The sequence below is a fragment of the Cyprinus carpio genome, chromosome B16, assembly GCF_018340385.1.
Source record: "Cyprinus carpio isolate SPL01 chromosome B16, ASM1834038v1, whole genome shotgun sequence".
Lineage (NCBI taxonomy): Eukaryota > Metazoa > Chordata > Actinopteri > Cypriniformes > Cyprinidae > Cyprinus > Cyprinus carpio.
The window spans coordinates 17,617,730-17,632,556 of NC_056612.1; the positions used below are offsets into that span (position 1 = coordinate 17,617,730).

Genomic DNA, 14,827 nt, shown 5'->3' on the forward strand with positions numbered 1-14,827 from the left:
ATCGTTACATCACTAGTCAAATGCTATCAAAAAGGCTGAAAAAATATAAAGATATTTTAGCTATATGACCACATCCTATGTTACACATAAACCACTTACACACACACACACACACACACACACACACACACACACACACACACACACAGTCCCTTGCCGCATTTCAGTGTGCAGAGACACCACTTAACACTCGTCTCACACTCACACCCTGCAGGTGGCTTGGATACAAACGCCTCAGGAATTCAGATGAGAACTGACCAATGAGAAGCAAGAAAACATCCTGCTGACTTCATCGGAACCAGAACACAGGCAGATCTGAGTCTGGAGCAACAATGTTAAAGAGATGGACTCACAGCTGAAGATGGCAGATGCAGGATGCTGGGTGGAGATGGGGCAGTGCTCCTCATCACTGTTGTCTCCACAGTGGTTGAGCTGATCACAGACCTGCGAGCCCAGGTTCAGACATCTGCCGTTAGTGCACAGGAATCTGCACTCTAGGGACAAACACAGAAAACCACAATGACTCATTTTTAAATAGGTTAATCAATAACAATCAGGGTCAGTCTCTTTTTTCACATCTGCTGCACCAGGGCTTGTCAAATTTCCATCCTTGGCTTGTTCTGGCCCTTGTGATAGGAAACTTAGAACTAGAAAAAAAGAAATGTTTGAACTAAGTGGATTGCACTACTTTTCAAAAGTTTGAGTTCAGCATAATTTTATGTAAATACTGTTCTTTTGAACATTCATAAAAAAGAATCATGAAAAAATAATGCACCTCAGTTTACACAAAAATAATAAGCAACACAACTGTTTTAACACTGATAATATTTTTCCAGCACCAAATCAGCATTTTAGAATGATTTCTGAAAGATTATGTGACACTGAAAACTGAAGTAATGGCTGCTAATCACAGGAATAAATGTTAAAATATATTAAAATAGAAAACATTTATTTAACAGTTATATTAGCAGTAATACTGAATATAACAGTTTACAGTTATATAAAAATTACTATTTTGCACAATGGACTTTCAAAAACATACAAAACTGCACTGACCCCGCTGCGTGTTCTTACGGGGGTGTTTACTATGTTATGGGGACCAAATGTCTCCAGACGTATAATACTACCAGTACATTTTTGACCTTGTGGGGTCACAAGGGTGAATATTTTGGTCACCACAAGAAAACAAGCTTACAAATAATTTTTTTTAAATCTTAAAATTCAGACAGTTTTGTATGAGAGGTAGGTTTAGAGGTAGAGCTAGGGAAAGAGGATAGAAAATACAATTTGTACAGCATAAAAAAACATTACCCACACGGAATAATATGGAATGTCCCATAAAAAAAAACCCCATAACATTTTTTTTTGTCATCACTATAGAATAGCTCCTTAAAACTCTATAAACTAAATGTAAAAGCTGCTTTTTTAAACAACAATTTTTTTTATTTTTTTTAAATGCAAGATAAACGATAGCTAGTTATCAAGTTTAGCTGCAATTCCCAGACGCAAAACTATCAAACTGGTGATTCTTCTGCTGGATATTGTTGCATAAATGTTAACATTTGGAAGAACTTCACAACATCTCAACAACTAAAACACTAGGATGTCCTGTGAGGATCTGAAAATGCTCAGCTGCAGGAGTTTGTGGGATAGTTTCACTGGGCCAAAAACTTTCCAGTGATTTGTGGATCTCAGGCGGCGATGATCCTCTATATGTAGGTCACTGGCTTTTATAAATGATCTTAAAATAAGTGTTCCTGCAAGCATGCTTTTAGACAAACTCAACATTGACCTGATAACGGTGGATATTCAGCTGTATGGAAGACTCTTCACTATACAGCATTAACAGATGACCAGAATGTACTGTAATGCAAACCAGACAGTGACGACACCAGCACTAAAAACAACATATCTGTGTGAGATGGAGGTGCTAGACTATACCAAAGCACACCCATGCAATCTCTCAGAAGGTGTGGTGCAGCCCAATGAGGTTTTAAAAATGTTAGGCAAACAAATAAGCAGTTCTTTGCCCTACTTGCACCTTAATATAGCATGAGACATAATGAGACAATCCCAACATTCACCTGCACAAACTGAACAGCACAAAACAGCACATAATCAAGATAGAATAGGAAAGACAGGACATAAGATGACAAGATGAGAAGAAACTAGAGAGCAAATTAGATGTAGATGAGACAAGAAAATGGGAAACATAGGGAACAGACAAGATGAAAAGAGAGGAAAAAAATGATACTGGACAAAAGAGAAGACAAGACGAAGAGTAGAAGATAAGATTAGAAGCAGATGACAAGAATATATCAAAAGAGTGAGAGGAGACGTGATGAGCAATGAGGAGACAAAATAAAAAAAAAAGACACCAGACAAAGAGGAGAGAGTAGATGAGACAGGATGAGGAGAGATTAGACCAAATGAGATAAAAGATTCAAGAAGACTGAGAAGAAAGAAGAAGTGGTGAATGAGAAAAGGAGAACAGAGACAAGAAAGATGAGAAAAGACTAGACAAGAAAAGAAGATATGGAAAAAAAAAAGATGAAAACGAGAGAACGGATGAAATGAGAAGAGAGGACAGAGGAGATAAGAAAAAGACTTGAGTAGAGATGAGGAGAGAAGAGACTCAACAATAAGAGAAGACAATTCAATACATGAAGAGACGAGATAAAACAAGAAGAGATTATACAAAACAAGGAGAGAAGAGATGATCTGAGACGAAACGAGGAGAGGAGAGGAGAGGAGAGGAGAGGAATTATATAATGTCAGTTATGTAGCATATTTTTCCCAGTCCTGTTCTGCTGTCTGCAGTGTACTAGACTGTCAAACTGTGGTTTAGTACACAGCCCAGCCTCCACCGCCCTCCACCCATCTCGCACTTTCTCTGCATTCCATTCCAGGCAGGGGAGAGAAACGCAGCCTGTCGGAGAAATGGAGCAGAGGAGTCTGGGAAGGGGAGGGGGAGTGAGAAAGCAGCTTTGAATATCAGCACACACACACAAACACCCACACACACACACACCCAGACCATCATGAGTTTGTAAAGCACAACATGACCCTCCTCATGAACATAATCTTCACCGCTGGCATGAATCATTAAACTCACGTTCACGCCAACCGATTATCCCGCTTAATTCCAGCACTGAGGTTATAACCTGATCCGCCGCTCACCTGTGAAAGCATTGGTGGCCGGTAGGTCAGCCTCCTGCATACTGCCCCTGCCGCTCGGCCCGTATGCGTGTGTGTGGACCCACGTTATTGGCTCCGATCTCCTGAGGGCTCCTGGGGGCCAAACAGCCGCCGTGCTGCCATTCTCACCTCATAAGTCCATGGCTCCTGCTCCGCCCACTGCCCTCTACTTCCACGAAAGGGCAAAATAAACTCAGGAGAAAGGTGGAGGGGGGCTAAAAAGTCTTCAGTGACAGACTAGGGCTCTATTCAGCAGGAATCAGGGTGGGGTTGCCAGGGCAACCAGCGCACCGATTACCCTCCCAGCCAGAGCCAGCCAGCCATAGCTGAGTGTGAGTGAGCGAGCGAAAGATCCAGACAGGTACTTGATTAAGAGCAGGTGTCTGATAGCCGATTCAGGAAGGGAACGTGTAGCTGCTGCCGCTCGTCCTGGGTGGATAAACTCTTCTCAGCGTAGCAGCATGCTAATCAATGCGCCCCACCTCATCCTTCAGACCGCAAGCTCACTGAGAGAGACAGAGACAGACAGAAAATTAGTTGTGTGGCTGAAATACATACAACCAAAAATTCACTTGCAGAATTCACTTACAAGCGTTTCCTCTAAGATTTATCCTCTAATATTGTAGTTTCCTCTAAGATTTTCAACAGCCGTTTTACTGGAGTTAGTACTACACTGCTGTTCAAAGAGTTTGGGTAAGATTTTTAATGGAGTCTTTTATGCTCATCAAGGCTGTATTTATTTGATTAAAAATAAAAAATAAACAAGTAATATTGTGAAAAATTGTTGTCGTTTCTGATAATGCTTTCCTATTTTGATATACTTTAAAATATAATTTATTTCTCTGAAGCAGTGCTGAATTTTCATCAGCCATGACTCCAATCTTCAGTGTCACATGATCCTCCAAAAAACTTTCTAATATGCTGATTTACTATCAATGTTGAAACTGCTGGAGCTTAATATTTTTTGGAACCTGTTATACTTTTTTCTTTGATGAATAAAGTTAAAAAGAACAGCATTTATTCAAATTAGAAATATTTTCTACTTTAAGTCTTTACTATCACTTTTGATCCATTTAACATTTTTCCTTGCTGAATAAAAGTATTAATTTCTTTACAAAAAAGAAAGAAGAAAATAATACTGACCCCAATCTTTTGAATAGTAGAGTATATTGTAACAAAAAAAAAAATATATATATATATTTTGAATAAACACAGTTCTTTTAAACTTTTTATTTATCAAAGAATCCTGAAAAAAGTATTACAGGTCCTAAAAAATATTGAGCAGCACAACGGTTTCCAACATTGATTATAAATTAATATATTAGAATGATTGATGAAAATTCAGCTTTGCGTCACAGAAATAAATTATATTTTAAAAAATATTTAAATAGAAAACTTTTATTTTAAATTGCAATATTTCACAAAATTATTTTTTGTTTAATTTTTGATCACATAAATGCAGTCTTGATGAGCATAGGAAACTTCTTTAAAAAAAAAAAAAAACATTAAAAATCTTACTGATCCCAAACTTTTGAATGGCACTGTATGTGGAATCTTGTATAGGGACTGACAACAAATTAATTAATTCACTAGGTTGATTTGATTCATTTGATTCAATTTAAATGAAGAACAATTCCATCTGATACACAATTTGATTTAATTGTTTATTAATTCGGTCACATGATCCTTTAGAAATCATTCCAATATGCTGATTTTCTTATTATCATTAGTTTTGTGCTGCTTATATTTTTAAGGAAATGGTGATACATTTTTTCAGTATTTTCTGATGAATAGAAAGTTCAAAAGAACAAATGCATTAACAAAATACTAAAAAAGGAAATAGTAATAGTAAAATCAATGCATCCTTGCCAAGTAAAAAAAAAATATTAATTTCTTAATAAAAAAAAAATAAAAAAAAGGGCAATCATACTGACCCCAAATATTCGAAATGTTATAAAACAAAACGAAGATCAAAGTACCTTCTACTACTAACCCTGAACCATTGTTTTTCTCCAAAGTACTGGATACCACCATAGTAGTAGTCATCTTAGATGCTGTCTGATCTGGCAGACAAGTTCTGAGACAGACATAAAAATCTGACAGACTTGACAAAAAACGCAACACGGGTGTTTCATTAAGCAAAAATTAGAAACAGCAGGGGTTCAACACATCAACATTTTATGATCTTACATCAGATCTTTACCAGCAACAAAACATCTAGTTCCTGTGAAGAGATGCCCATTAGAGTCTACAATCCCCAGCAGGAGCGCCAGCCGTTAATGACTGTTACATAACACACTAGAACACTTTACTGGACACCGAGTTATCACAAGCCACAGCTAATGTTTCTGTGGCTTAATATCATTGACTTAACGTCTCAAAAAAAAAAAAAAAAAAGAACAACTCCATTTTCATTTGGAGAAGACTAGAGCAACGGACGAGGCAGTACGTGTCCTCAGACAACCTTTAAAGCTCTCCGTCATCCCAGCGGATGCCGCGCTGAGCCCAGACTGCCGACTACACATCAGCTGTGTTACTTAGAAACATGGCAAACCCTCACCTCGTCTGACCCCTGCCGCAAGCCACACAGTGAGAGCACGGATCCAGCACACAATAAATAATATTCCACACACGTGAAACAGGAGAACGCCGTCCAAATCAAACAAAGACTCAGACACACACACACAGTCAGCCGAGGTCGTTTCAGGACACTACTATGGCCACCACAGATAAAACAGATGAACATCTGCCAGATGTTTAGATACACTTTTCTTCATTGTTATCTCTTTGCTCCTCTATGGGTCCCTTTCCTAAGTGGTTTTCCTCTCACAGTCGAGAGTGAACAAACAAGGCTTTGTTCAGACTAGGGATGAAAAAACAAATATCAAATTATTTTTAATTATCAACTTGTATTCAAATATCCTGACATAAAGTGACCAAAGTTAAAGGGATAGTTCACCTAAAAATAAGAATTTGATGTTTATCTGCTTACCCCCAGGGCATCCAAGATGTAGGTGACTTTGTTTCTTCAGTAAAACACAAACCAAGATTTTTAGCTCAAATCGTTGCCGTCTTATAATGTAAGTGGATGGGAATCATGGCTAAAACATAAAAAAAAAAAAAAAAAAAAAATACTACATACACAAAGAAGACCAAATTAAACGCTGCAGCTCATGACGATACACTGATGTGTAAAGACACAAAAACGATCGGCCTGTGCAAGAAACTGAACAGTATTTATATCGTTTTTTTACCTCCAATCAATGCAATAACTGAAATAACACAACTAACCTCATCCTCCTATTCCCCTTGTGCGCGTTCTCAGCCACAGACGGCCAGGCGCGTGAGGTGTCTTCATTTTCACTGATTTCTAGTCATGTCCTCTTTTGAAAGGCCAAACAAAATGGTTTCACTTTCACAACGAAACACAGCGTCACACATGGCGGGATAGAGTGAGCGGAGGTCGGCTTGAGAACGGCGCGACTGGTGGATTCGACGAAGGTGCTTGCGGCAACCACATGTGACGACCCCAGGCTGGACTCCGCTTCGTCCACAGTGAAAGCTGAGAGCTAAGCTGATGTATTTCCTCAGTGACCAGCACGGATCAGCTCTAGGCATGACGAAGCGGATATCGTCCTCTTTTGGAAGGCCAAACAAAGTAGTTTTGCCTTCACAATGAAACACACAGCGACTATACGACATGGCAGCGCGGCAACAACAACAATACTACAGAGAGAATAAAAGTTACGCCTTCTTTCTTTGTGTGAACATTTGGACGGCGTTATGCAAATCTTCCCACATCGGGACGTAGACATGTGGGGGTGTGTTAGAATTAGCTGTTTTAGGTAGGTGTGGTTGACTTAACTTTTATAAAGAATCTCTCTTTGGATTTGAGACTTTAGTCTTTGCAACTTTACAGATCTTTATACACCAAGAGCTTGTAACACTCCAAAGAGAAAGGAAAAATTTAATGTTGGTATTGCCCAGAACGTTAATATCAGTGCAAAAAACAACCAACCAAACAAACAAAAATGATAACCTAACTAAAAAAACTAATAAACTGAACCAGACATAGAATCACATTAGGACACAGAACCCTCCACCTGTAGAGACTCTCAGTCCTAACCTAATACACACAGTGTTTGATGAATAGGCTGAACAGCAGCCATGCTGAAAACCACTAAAACGACTGCAATAAACGCCTGCTAAAATATTCTCCTTATCTATCTGTCTGTGTAATGTGATCTCAACAGGGGGTCTGTCTCTTTCTCACTCTTGGTGCCTGGTTAAATCATGATGAAGCTCTTAGGAACAACTATTCGCTGAACTGAATCATCCAGCCAGACTCAAACATCATAACAGCCCATCATGTCATTAATCATTACTAAAAATGACTAATAGCTGCTACCTTGCCTGTCAGTCTGTCTCAAAAGAAACCCCAACAGGGTGATTAAGACTCAGGCATGAAACAGTGGGGTTTCGTATCAGCCTAAATTTGTTTACTTGCCAATGACAACTAGCTGACTGTACATTAACCCACTCATTACACAGCTTTTTACCAAATAAAATATTTTATCCTCTTACTTGTAGATTAGCTATCTTTACACCTTCTGCTAAAGAAAACTTCATGGTCCATCCAAGAAAGCAGAAAAAGAAAATCCACTTTTACAAAGTGAAAGGCCACCACATTCATGCCTTGCGGTTAATCAGACAGATTAACCATTTTCCTGCCCATGTCCTAAGCTGACCTGACAACCAGGATCTGCAGGTGAACAAATGATGACTCAGCTGTCTGGGTTAGTCAGTTTATAGATGATATATGTGTGTGTGTGTGTGTGTGTGTGTGTGTGTGTGTGTGAACCAGTCATGTTTAAGTTTTAGTGCCGCCCAACTGAGACTCAATATGGCTGATGTGAGACAGAACAAAGCACATCAGATAGAACTCAACAAACCTATGTTAGGGTGCAAAGTCAATGACCTTTGCCAGAGAATTAAAGGATCTAACAGGTAATTCTATTCTTAAGGCTAACATCATTTTATTACTTAGTCAATTTCATTATCGATTCTGTAGTAAAAATTGTAACAATTTTCTTCTGATGCAAAAAAAACTGGTGTTTAAATAGCTTTCAAATACTCTTTTTAAATGAAGCATAAATTCATTCCAACAATACAAAACATACCATTGTTTAAGCACATTTAACTTACTTTTGCCAAAACACAATGCATATCTTTTTAACAAGTTGTCATTTGAACAACCAAAAAAAAAAAAAAAAAAAAGTAACTAATGTAAAGGCAAAATGTCTGGCTATAAAAAGTATTTTTATATGCAGCATAAAAATATATACACATAAATAAGAAACTCTGAACTAGATATACACAGACAGATGAAAAGAACTTAAATAAAAGGAAGAAATGCACATTGTACACCACACATGCAGAAACTGGTCTCTGTACAGACACTAGCTAGTTTAGAATAGATACAACAGCATGAATTTTTGACAACATGCCTGTCTGCACAGTGTCAGGACGGATGTTGTTTTGACAGCCTATCATTTTCAATACAGCAGTACCTGCATTCCTCTTTCTCCTTTACTCCATTGTGATCTCTATGTTTTTTGGTCTTCTTTGCCCTTAGCAGTAATTTGAGTGACTGCACTTAATCCCACCTCTTATGTATTTCGGCCCACCTCTCTTAAGTGAACAGTTTTTTTAGCTTAACAATCATGCACTGCCAACAAGGCAAAATGTGGGATGTATTAAAGTCTGTTTTATGCAATATGCTGGAGATTTTGGTTGCCTTAACAACAGCAAATGAGATGACTTCTTTTCTGAACCCAAAAAGAAAAGGGATTACCCTTTAATATAACACACTAAAGTGATCTGAAAAAAATTAATGGTTTTATTGATCAGACTAAGTCTTACATTGATAACTAACTGCATAATATGTTATTTAGAGCACGGAGATGAGACGCTACATGAAGATAAGGCAAAAAAAAAATCAATCAAATTTGGAGCCGTGTGGGTGGAAAAGATAAAATCAATCCGTCCTCCAAAAAACTGTATTGTTCAGACAGCACAGGAACACACACACACACACACAAGCAAAACCGAAACACAGACGCAAACAAACACGAGCCTTTGAAGAACGTCTAATCAGTTTCAGGATCTCTCCTCTCAGCCAATCAATCGACAGCCCTCTGGGACTCCGCCCACAGCGTCTAGACAGCTAGACCTTTGCTGCTCTACTGCATTCTGCAGCGGTGCACACCGCAGAGGTCATGGAGGTCAAGTCTAGCATAAGCTCAAACCAGACACTTGTTCTCAAGGGGTTCAACATAGCATCCATTCCAACATTGAGTAAATCTGTTGATATGTTTCTTAAGTGTGATTTATGCAACATCACTACTTTTACTTTTTGATGCCACTGATTTGTAAAATGTTTGTACATGTAGAAACAAAAGTATAGAAGATTTTAGTTTTTTTTTTTTTTTTTTGGGGGGGGGGGTGAGGTGTCAGTACAATTTTTTTATAGAAATTAATACATTTATTTAGCAAAGATGCATTAAATTGCATAAATAAAACATGAGAGTAAAGTCATTTACATTGTTTAGATTTTCTATTCCAAATAAATGCACAAATTAATTACATTTCAAAATGTTAAAATTAAAATATTACTGCATTTTTTGAATGGTTGTGTATAATAGCTGCATTGATTAACTAATTAACACCAAGGTTTATCTAGTCATTTCCTCAAACTGACACTGAAAACAGCTCTGTCTGACTTTGCTTGGTTGGAATGACGTGTGACCTTCTTTCAGACCTGTGAAGGGTGATTTATCCAACTAGAGATGCTGTAAATAATTACAGTCCTAAAAGTTTGTGTTTACCATGTCCTTTAGAAGAGCTGATGTCAAAGTCAAGCTGCAGCATGAGGTAGGGAGAGAGAGAGAGCAAAAATGAATGTGCAAGAGAGAGAGAGAGAGCGAGAGAGAGAGAGAGAGAAAGAGAGAGTGAGAGAAATAGAGAGCTTGGTGCAGAGTGCTGCAGTGTCCTGTATCAGAACAGAGATCAGTTTTGAAGCATTAGAGAGAGACAGAGACAGAGACATTACAAGACTCTAACCCCCGCTACAGCATTAATGGCTTTCTAATGCACATCTCAATCTCCATTAAATATTAAATATAAATATACTTGGAATGATAGTGATAATGATTAATCATTACAAAAACAGCAGATTGAATTGGTTTTTTCCCCAAAATTTCAAGCTAATGAAAATACAGTGACAACTATGAGAAAATGTGCCAAACAGGACCTCATTTTCCTGAAATTATACAGTACATTGTACTTTTGGAAACTTCATTACTGACAGATGGGCATTTGTAACACAACAGACCCGAAGTCCCTTATTTCCAATGGAAACTCACAGAAAAGTACTGAAGGGATCAGATTTGAACTTCATAGGCATTAATTTAGTAAAATTGTGTGAAAATTACCAATAATTTTTTAGTTCATCCCCATTTCTGTAGAATTGATGATAATGAATAAGTCAGAAATAATTCTTTACATTATTCAACACTGTAGCCTGGGGCAAGCCATAATATGTTCTTTCTAAAGTATTGGCAGAAGAATTTTTATAAGCTTTTACTTGCCTGGAAAAGGCAGTTGCTAACAAACGGCTAAACAGGACTACAGAGGTTGTGGGAGACTTTAAACGTCATCACACTGAACCTGTATACTCATCTACTAACTAGTCCACTTTTGTGTGTTTAAATCTTGCTCTTGCAAACTACTTGAACTCAAATTTTAATGGAAAATGTTTTTTACTGAATGACTGAAACAGCTGTTGGAAGCATTAAAGTCAGCTAATGTAGTTAATTTATAGCCTACATTTAGCTTTTTAAGGCTGTTTCACACTGGCTATGATGCGAAAAAGTGAGGCGAATCGCTGACGAAGAGCAAAATGATTGATCACTTTCTGCTAATTCATGCCTGCATGCTAGGTGGCGCTGAGCAACAATGCATATTTCCTGAGATATGCATCTCGTATTTGGTTTTAACATCATTCGCTGCACAATATACAGCATTAAATTAAGATAAATAAAGTATGGCTCTACACCAGAAACACAAAAGATTTATGCGATTATAAATGTTTTTTGCTTAAAACCCAGTTTAAACCATGTAATAACTTCCAACAGAGATCTAAAGTGGATTGACACACCGGACGAACAAAAACTCCTCACTTTTTCACGCTAACGAATGATCGCGCCTGGTATGAACAGCTCCATAGGGATCTATTGTTTTGATTCAAAACTGTCATCGCGCCTAACATTCGTGACAAATTTCCCCTATTCAGAGTGAAAAAGGCCTTTACTTCTGGTGACTGTATTTAGGCTTCAAAATTCATAAAAAAAGGTGTTTATTTGTGAAGATTATCATGATGAATGGAATGTGTAAGAAACAAAAACTTTTGTTGGTCACAGAAATTATTTTCTGCGACAATCCAAATACCAGGTGGTGGGCGATATGGCACAAATATCATATCACAATTTTTTTTCAGGAATATCACGATTCTATCACGATTCTTTGTCATGTTGGTTTTACTATTTCGCAAGTTGTCTGAGCATTACAGCAAAACTAATTTCCCTACTTTATAAACAAAGCCTTACAAGGTAACAAAATATATATATAAAAAAAAAACAATAGCAGATATTTAGGTCAAAGTGGCTGAAGATAAAAACTGTCATTATTTTATCGTTGTTATTAAAAAAAATAAGAACAAAGATACACATTACATTAATACACATAATATACAAATAAAACAAACAGTGCTTTATTTTTCAGGTACAGTATGTGTATTTAGAAGTAGCATTCAAGAAATTGAATTAACAAATATAAAAATAAAACACTAAATACTAGGGGTAAATACTATCGTCACCAGAAGGTGACGATATCCTCATGCAGACCTTTCAGGTATATTTGCATTACACTGGCCCTTTCACCAGTGGTATATAATGTAAGGTAAGATATTATGTTCACATCAGGCAGGTGGCTGCATGATAAGCGGGAAAATTATGCAGTGAAGTCTTTATCCAGTCATAAAAAAAAAATTCACAGTTTAACACGGAATCTCACGGAATTTCTAAAATGTTGAATTAATTAACCAAAAGTAGGTCATTACACAAATCAAATCACGATATGGACTAGTATCTGTAAATATAAAGCTGCAAAAGTAGATTTAAATATGAATCCTGCATGTTCATCCTGTCTCTTTTAAGGAATAGCGCAGACGCGCGGTTTACACACACACACAAACGGAAGTGCACGTGAAGCTCGCGGTGATTTCAGCATCTGCCGTCTCACTAAATGAGGACGTAAACACATGAACAACATCTCCAGAACTGCTCTGAGAGTCACTTCATGAGCATTTAACCATATGATTTGAATAAAAAAACTAGCGTCATATCACATACACAGAACTGTAAAGGTATTCACGGCAACCCGTCAAAATAAAAGTCCGGTTTGAAATAACGACAATAGAATGTACACAACCTACTACTACTAAAATGAAACTAACATTATTTTAAAGGAATAATCACACTAAATTTCTTCCATGTTTTAATTTTAATAGTAAATCCCCTTTGTTTGCCAAAAAATAAAGTTTGCTTAATTTTCGGTAATGAAATGATAAATTATGAAATTAATGTTTAATGCCTTCATTTGATAACCAGAAAAATGTAAATACACAACACAGAATTTCTGAGCGAAAAAAATTCATAAGGCTACTTTAAGAAAAAATTTAATGAATAAATTAAGTTGTTTTATGCATTCAAATAGTTAGACATGCTAAAACACATAATTTGGTAATATAAATAATATGGTAAGAAAAAATAAAACATTACATAGGGCACTTAACATGTAATTTTTGTTAAACTTTTAATAAATTGCTGTGAAAAGGTATATACTATTAAAAAGGAGTTGAGAAAAATTAAATGGAAAAAAAACTTGACTGACTGCTACTTTAAAGGAATATTATTTGTGTTGTTTATTTATTTTTATGTATACTATATAATTTTGTGCAATTACTTGCCTGTCAGTTGAGTTTGTGGCAAAACCTTTTACAGTGTTTACATGTTGTTTATACCTGCATAAAATTAAAATAGATATTTAATTTCATAAAGTACAATTTGATTTCAAAATGAACCTACATTATTTTTGCATTTTGTGTTTAATAATTCAGTTGAATAAAAGACAAATTTCCCCTATATATTTCATCGAGGATTTCTTTAAAAAAAAAAGTAAAAAAAATCTTGTCTCGTCTCATTCTCGTGAACCCAGTCTCATGTTGTCTCGTGGATAAGTGTCTCGTCACACCTCTACTAAATACATCAATTATACACTGACTCTTATTAAAGCAACTGTATTAAAGTTCTTGTGTTTTGTTGTTTTATTAACATTAAAGGGTTAGTTTGCCCCAAAATTAATTCATTTACACACTCTTAAGTTGTTGGTTTTTTAAAACCTAAATAAGTTTTTGTCTTCTGTTGAACATAAAAGTTATTTTGTAACCAAACAGTTGCTGGCCCCCAGTGACTTCCATAGGATTTTTTTCCTACTATCAAAGTCAATGTGGACCAGCTACTTTTTGGTTGCCCACATTCTTTAAAATATCCTCTTTTGTGTTCAGCACAAGAAATAAATTAATACAGGTTTGAAACAACATGTGAGTAAATAACAGAAATGTAATTTTAGGGTGAATTGTCCCTTTAATGACAGTCTGCAGTAGGGCTGTCAAAAAAAAAATAAACTAAAAAAAAAAATTCTCTAATTTCGAATATTCGTGGAATTTAAAATAAAAATCCACATTTGAATGCAAAAACGTTGGATTCGAATTTTAGGTGTGAGTTAAGGAGGCAGCCTTATCAATGGCACACGAGATGTGATGATGTAAGTGTTGTTGCATTATAATGTTTTTGTCAGCCTATCGAGTTGAAGCCACTAGATGCGGCGCTGCTGCGTTGTTGATTACAAATATTGCGGGAAAAGAGAACGTCAGCGGAGAAGATCTTGTTTACGTCAAAACTGAAACCAAGCCGTTCACACAGAACGCATATTTCGTGCATTTTCTAGAGGGACATCACTGTTGAACTCGGGTCTCGCATGAGAGAAACGCTTGTTTGGGAAAGCCATGTGAAATTAATGCAAATTCAACTTTGAAAAAACATATCTCGACATTTAACGTCCCCCCCATCCCACTGCAGATCGTGTTTTTAAATGAAAAATGTACTCTGTGTGATTGGCTTTCAGCCCTTTGTATTTAAAACTATGAATGTATGCATGATGCTGTTTTGTTTATAGTTGTTTAAGCAACTTAATTAATTGTAATTGGTTTATAAACATTATTTTAAACATTATGCACTTTTTTTCACAGATAGTCATGTTATCTTATGCTCGATGCGCCTTCTTGTGGCCTCAGAAGAAAAGACAAAAGCTTTTCTTTACCCTAACTGAAATTATGATTTTTAAATTCGAATATAATATGAATTTTGATAATATTTAAGCACAAAATTCAAATTTACTTTTTCAGCAATTTTGACAGCCCTAGTCTGCAGCATGTTTAGTCTCCTGTCCC

General features: G+C 36.5%; 1 protein-coding gene across 2 annotated transcripts in view; it reads right to left on the reverse strand.

Moving 5' to 3' along the window:
- Positions 1–14,827, reverse strand: part of ldlrad4b (low density lipoprotein receptor class A domain containing 4b) — a 53,572-nt gene that overhangs the window by 34,207 nt on the left and 4,538 nt on the right. The window contains exons 1-3 of one of the 2 annotated variants that reach the window (XM_042741188.1): positions 5,192–5,491; positions 3,181–3,704; positions 354–494 (exon numbers count right to left, since the gene is read on the reverse strand). In XM_042741188.1, coding sequence (XP_042597122.1) covers positions 354–494; positions 3,181–3,220 — 181 coding nt within the window. In that variant the 5' untranslated portion in view covers positions 3,221–3,704; positions 5,192–5,491. Of the gene's footprint in view, positions 1–353; positions 495–3,180; positions 3,705–5,191; positions 5,492–14,827 lie in introns of those variants that run through there. The other variant, XM_042741187.1, reaches the window with a different exon arrangement.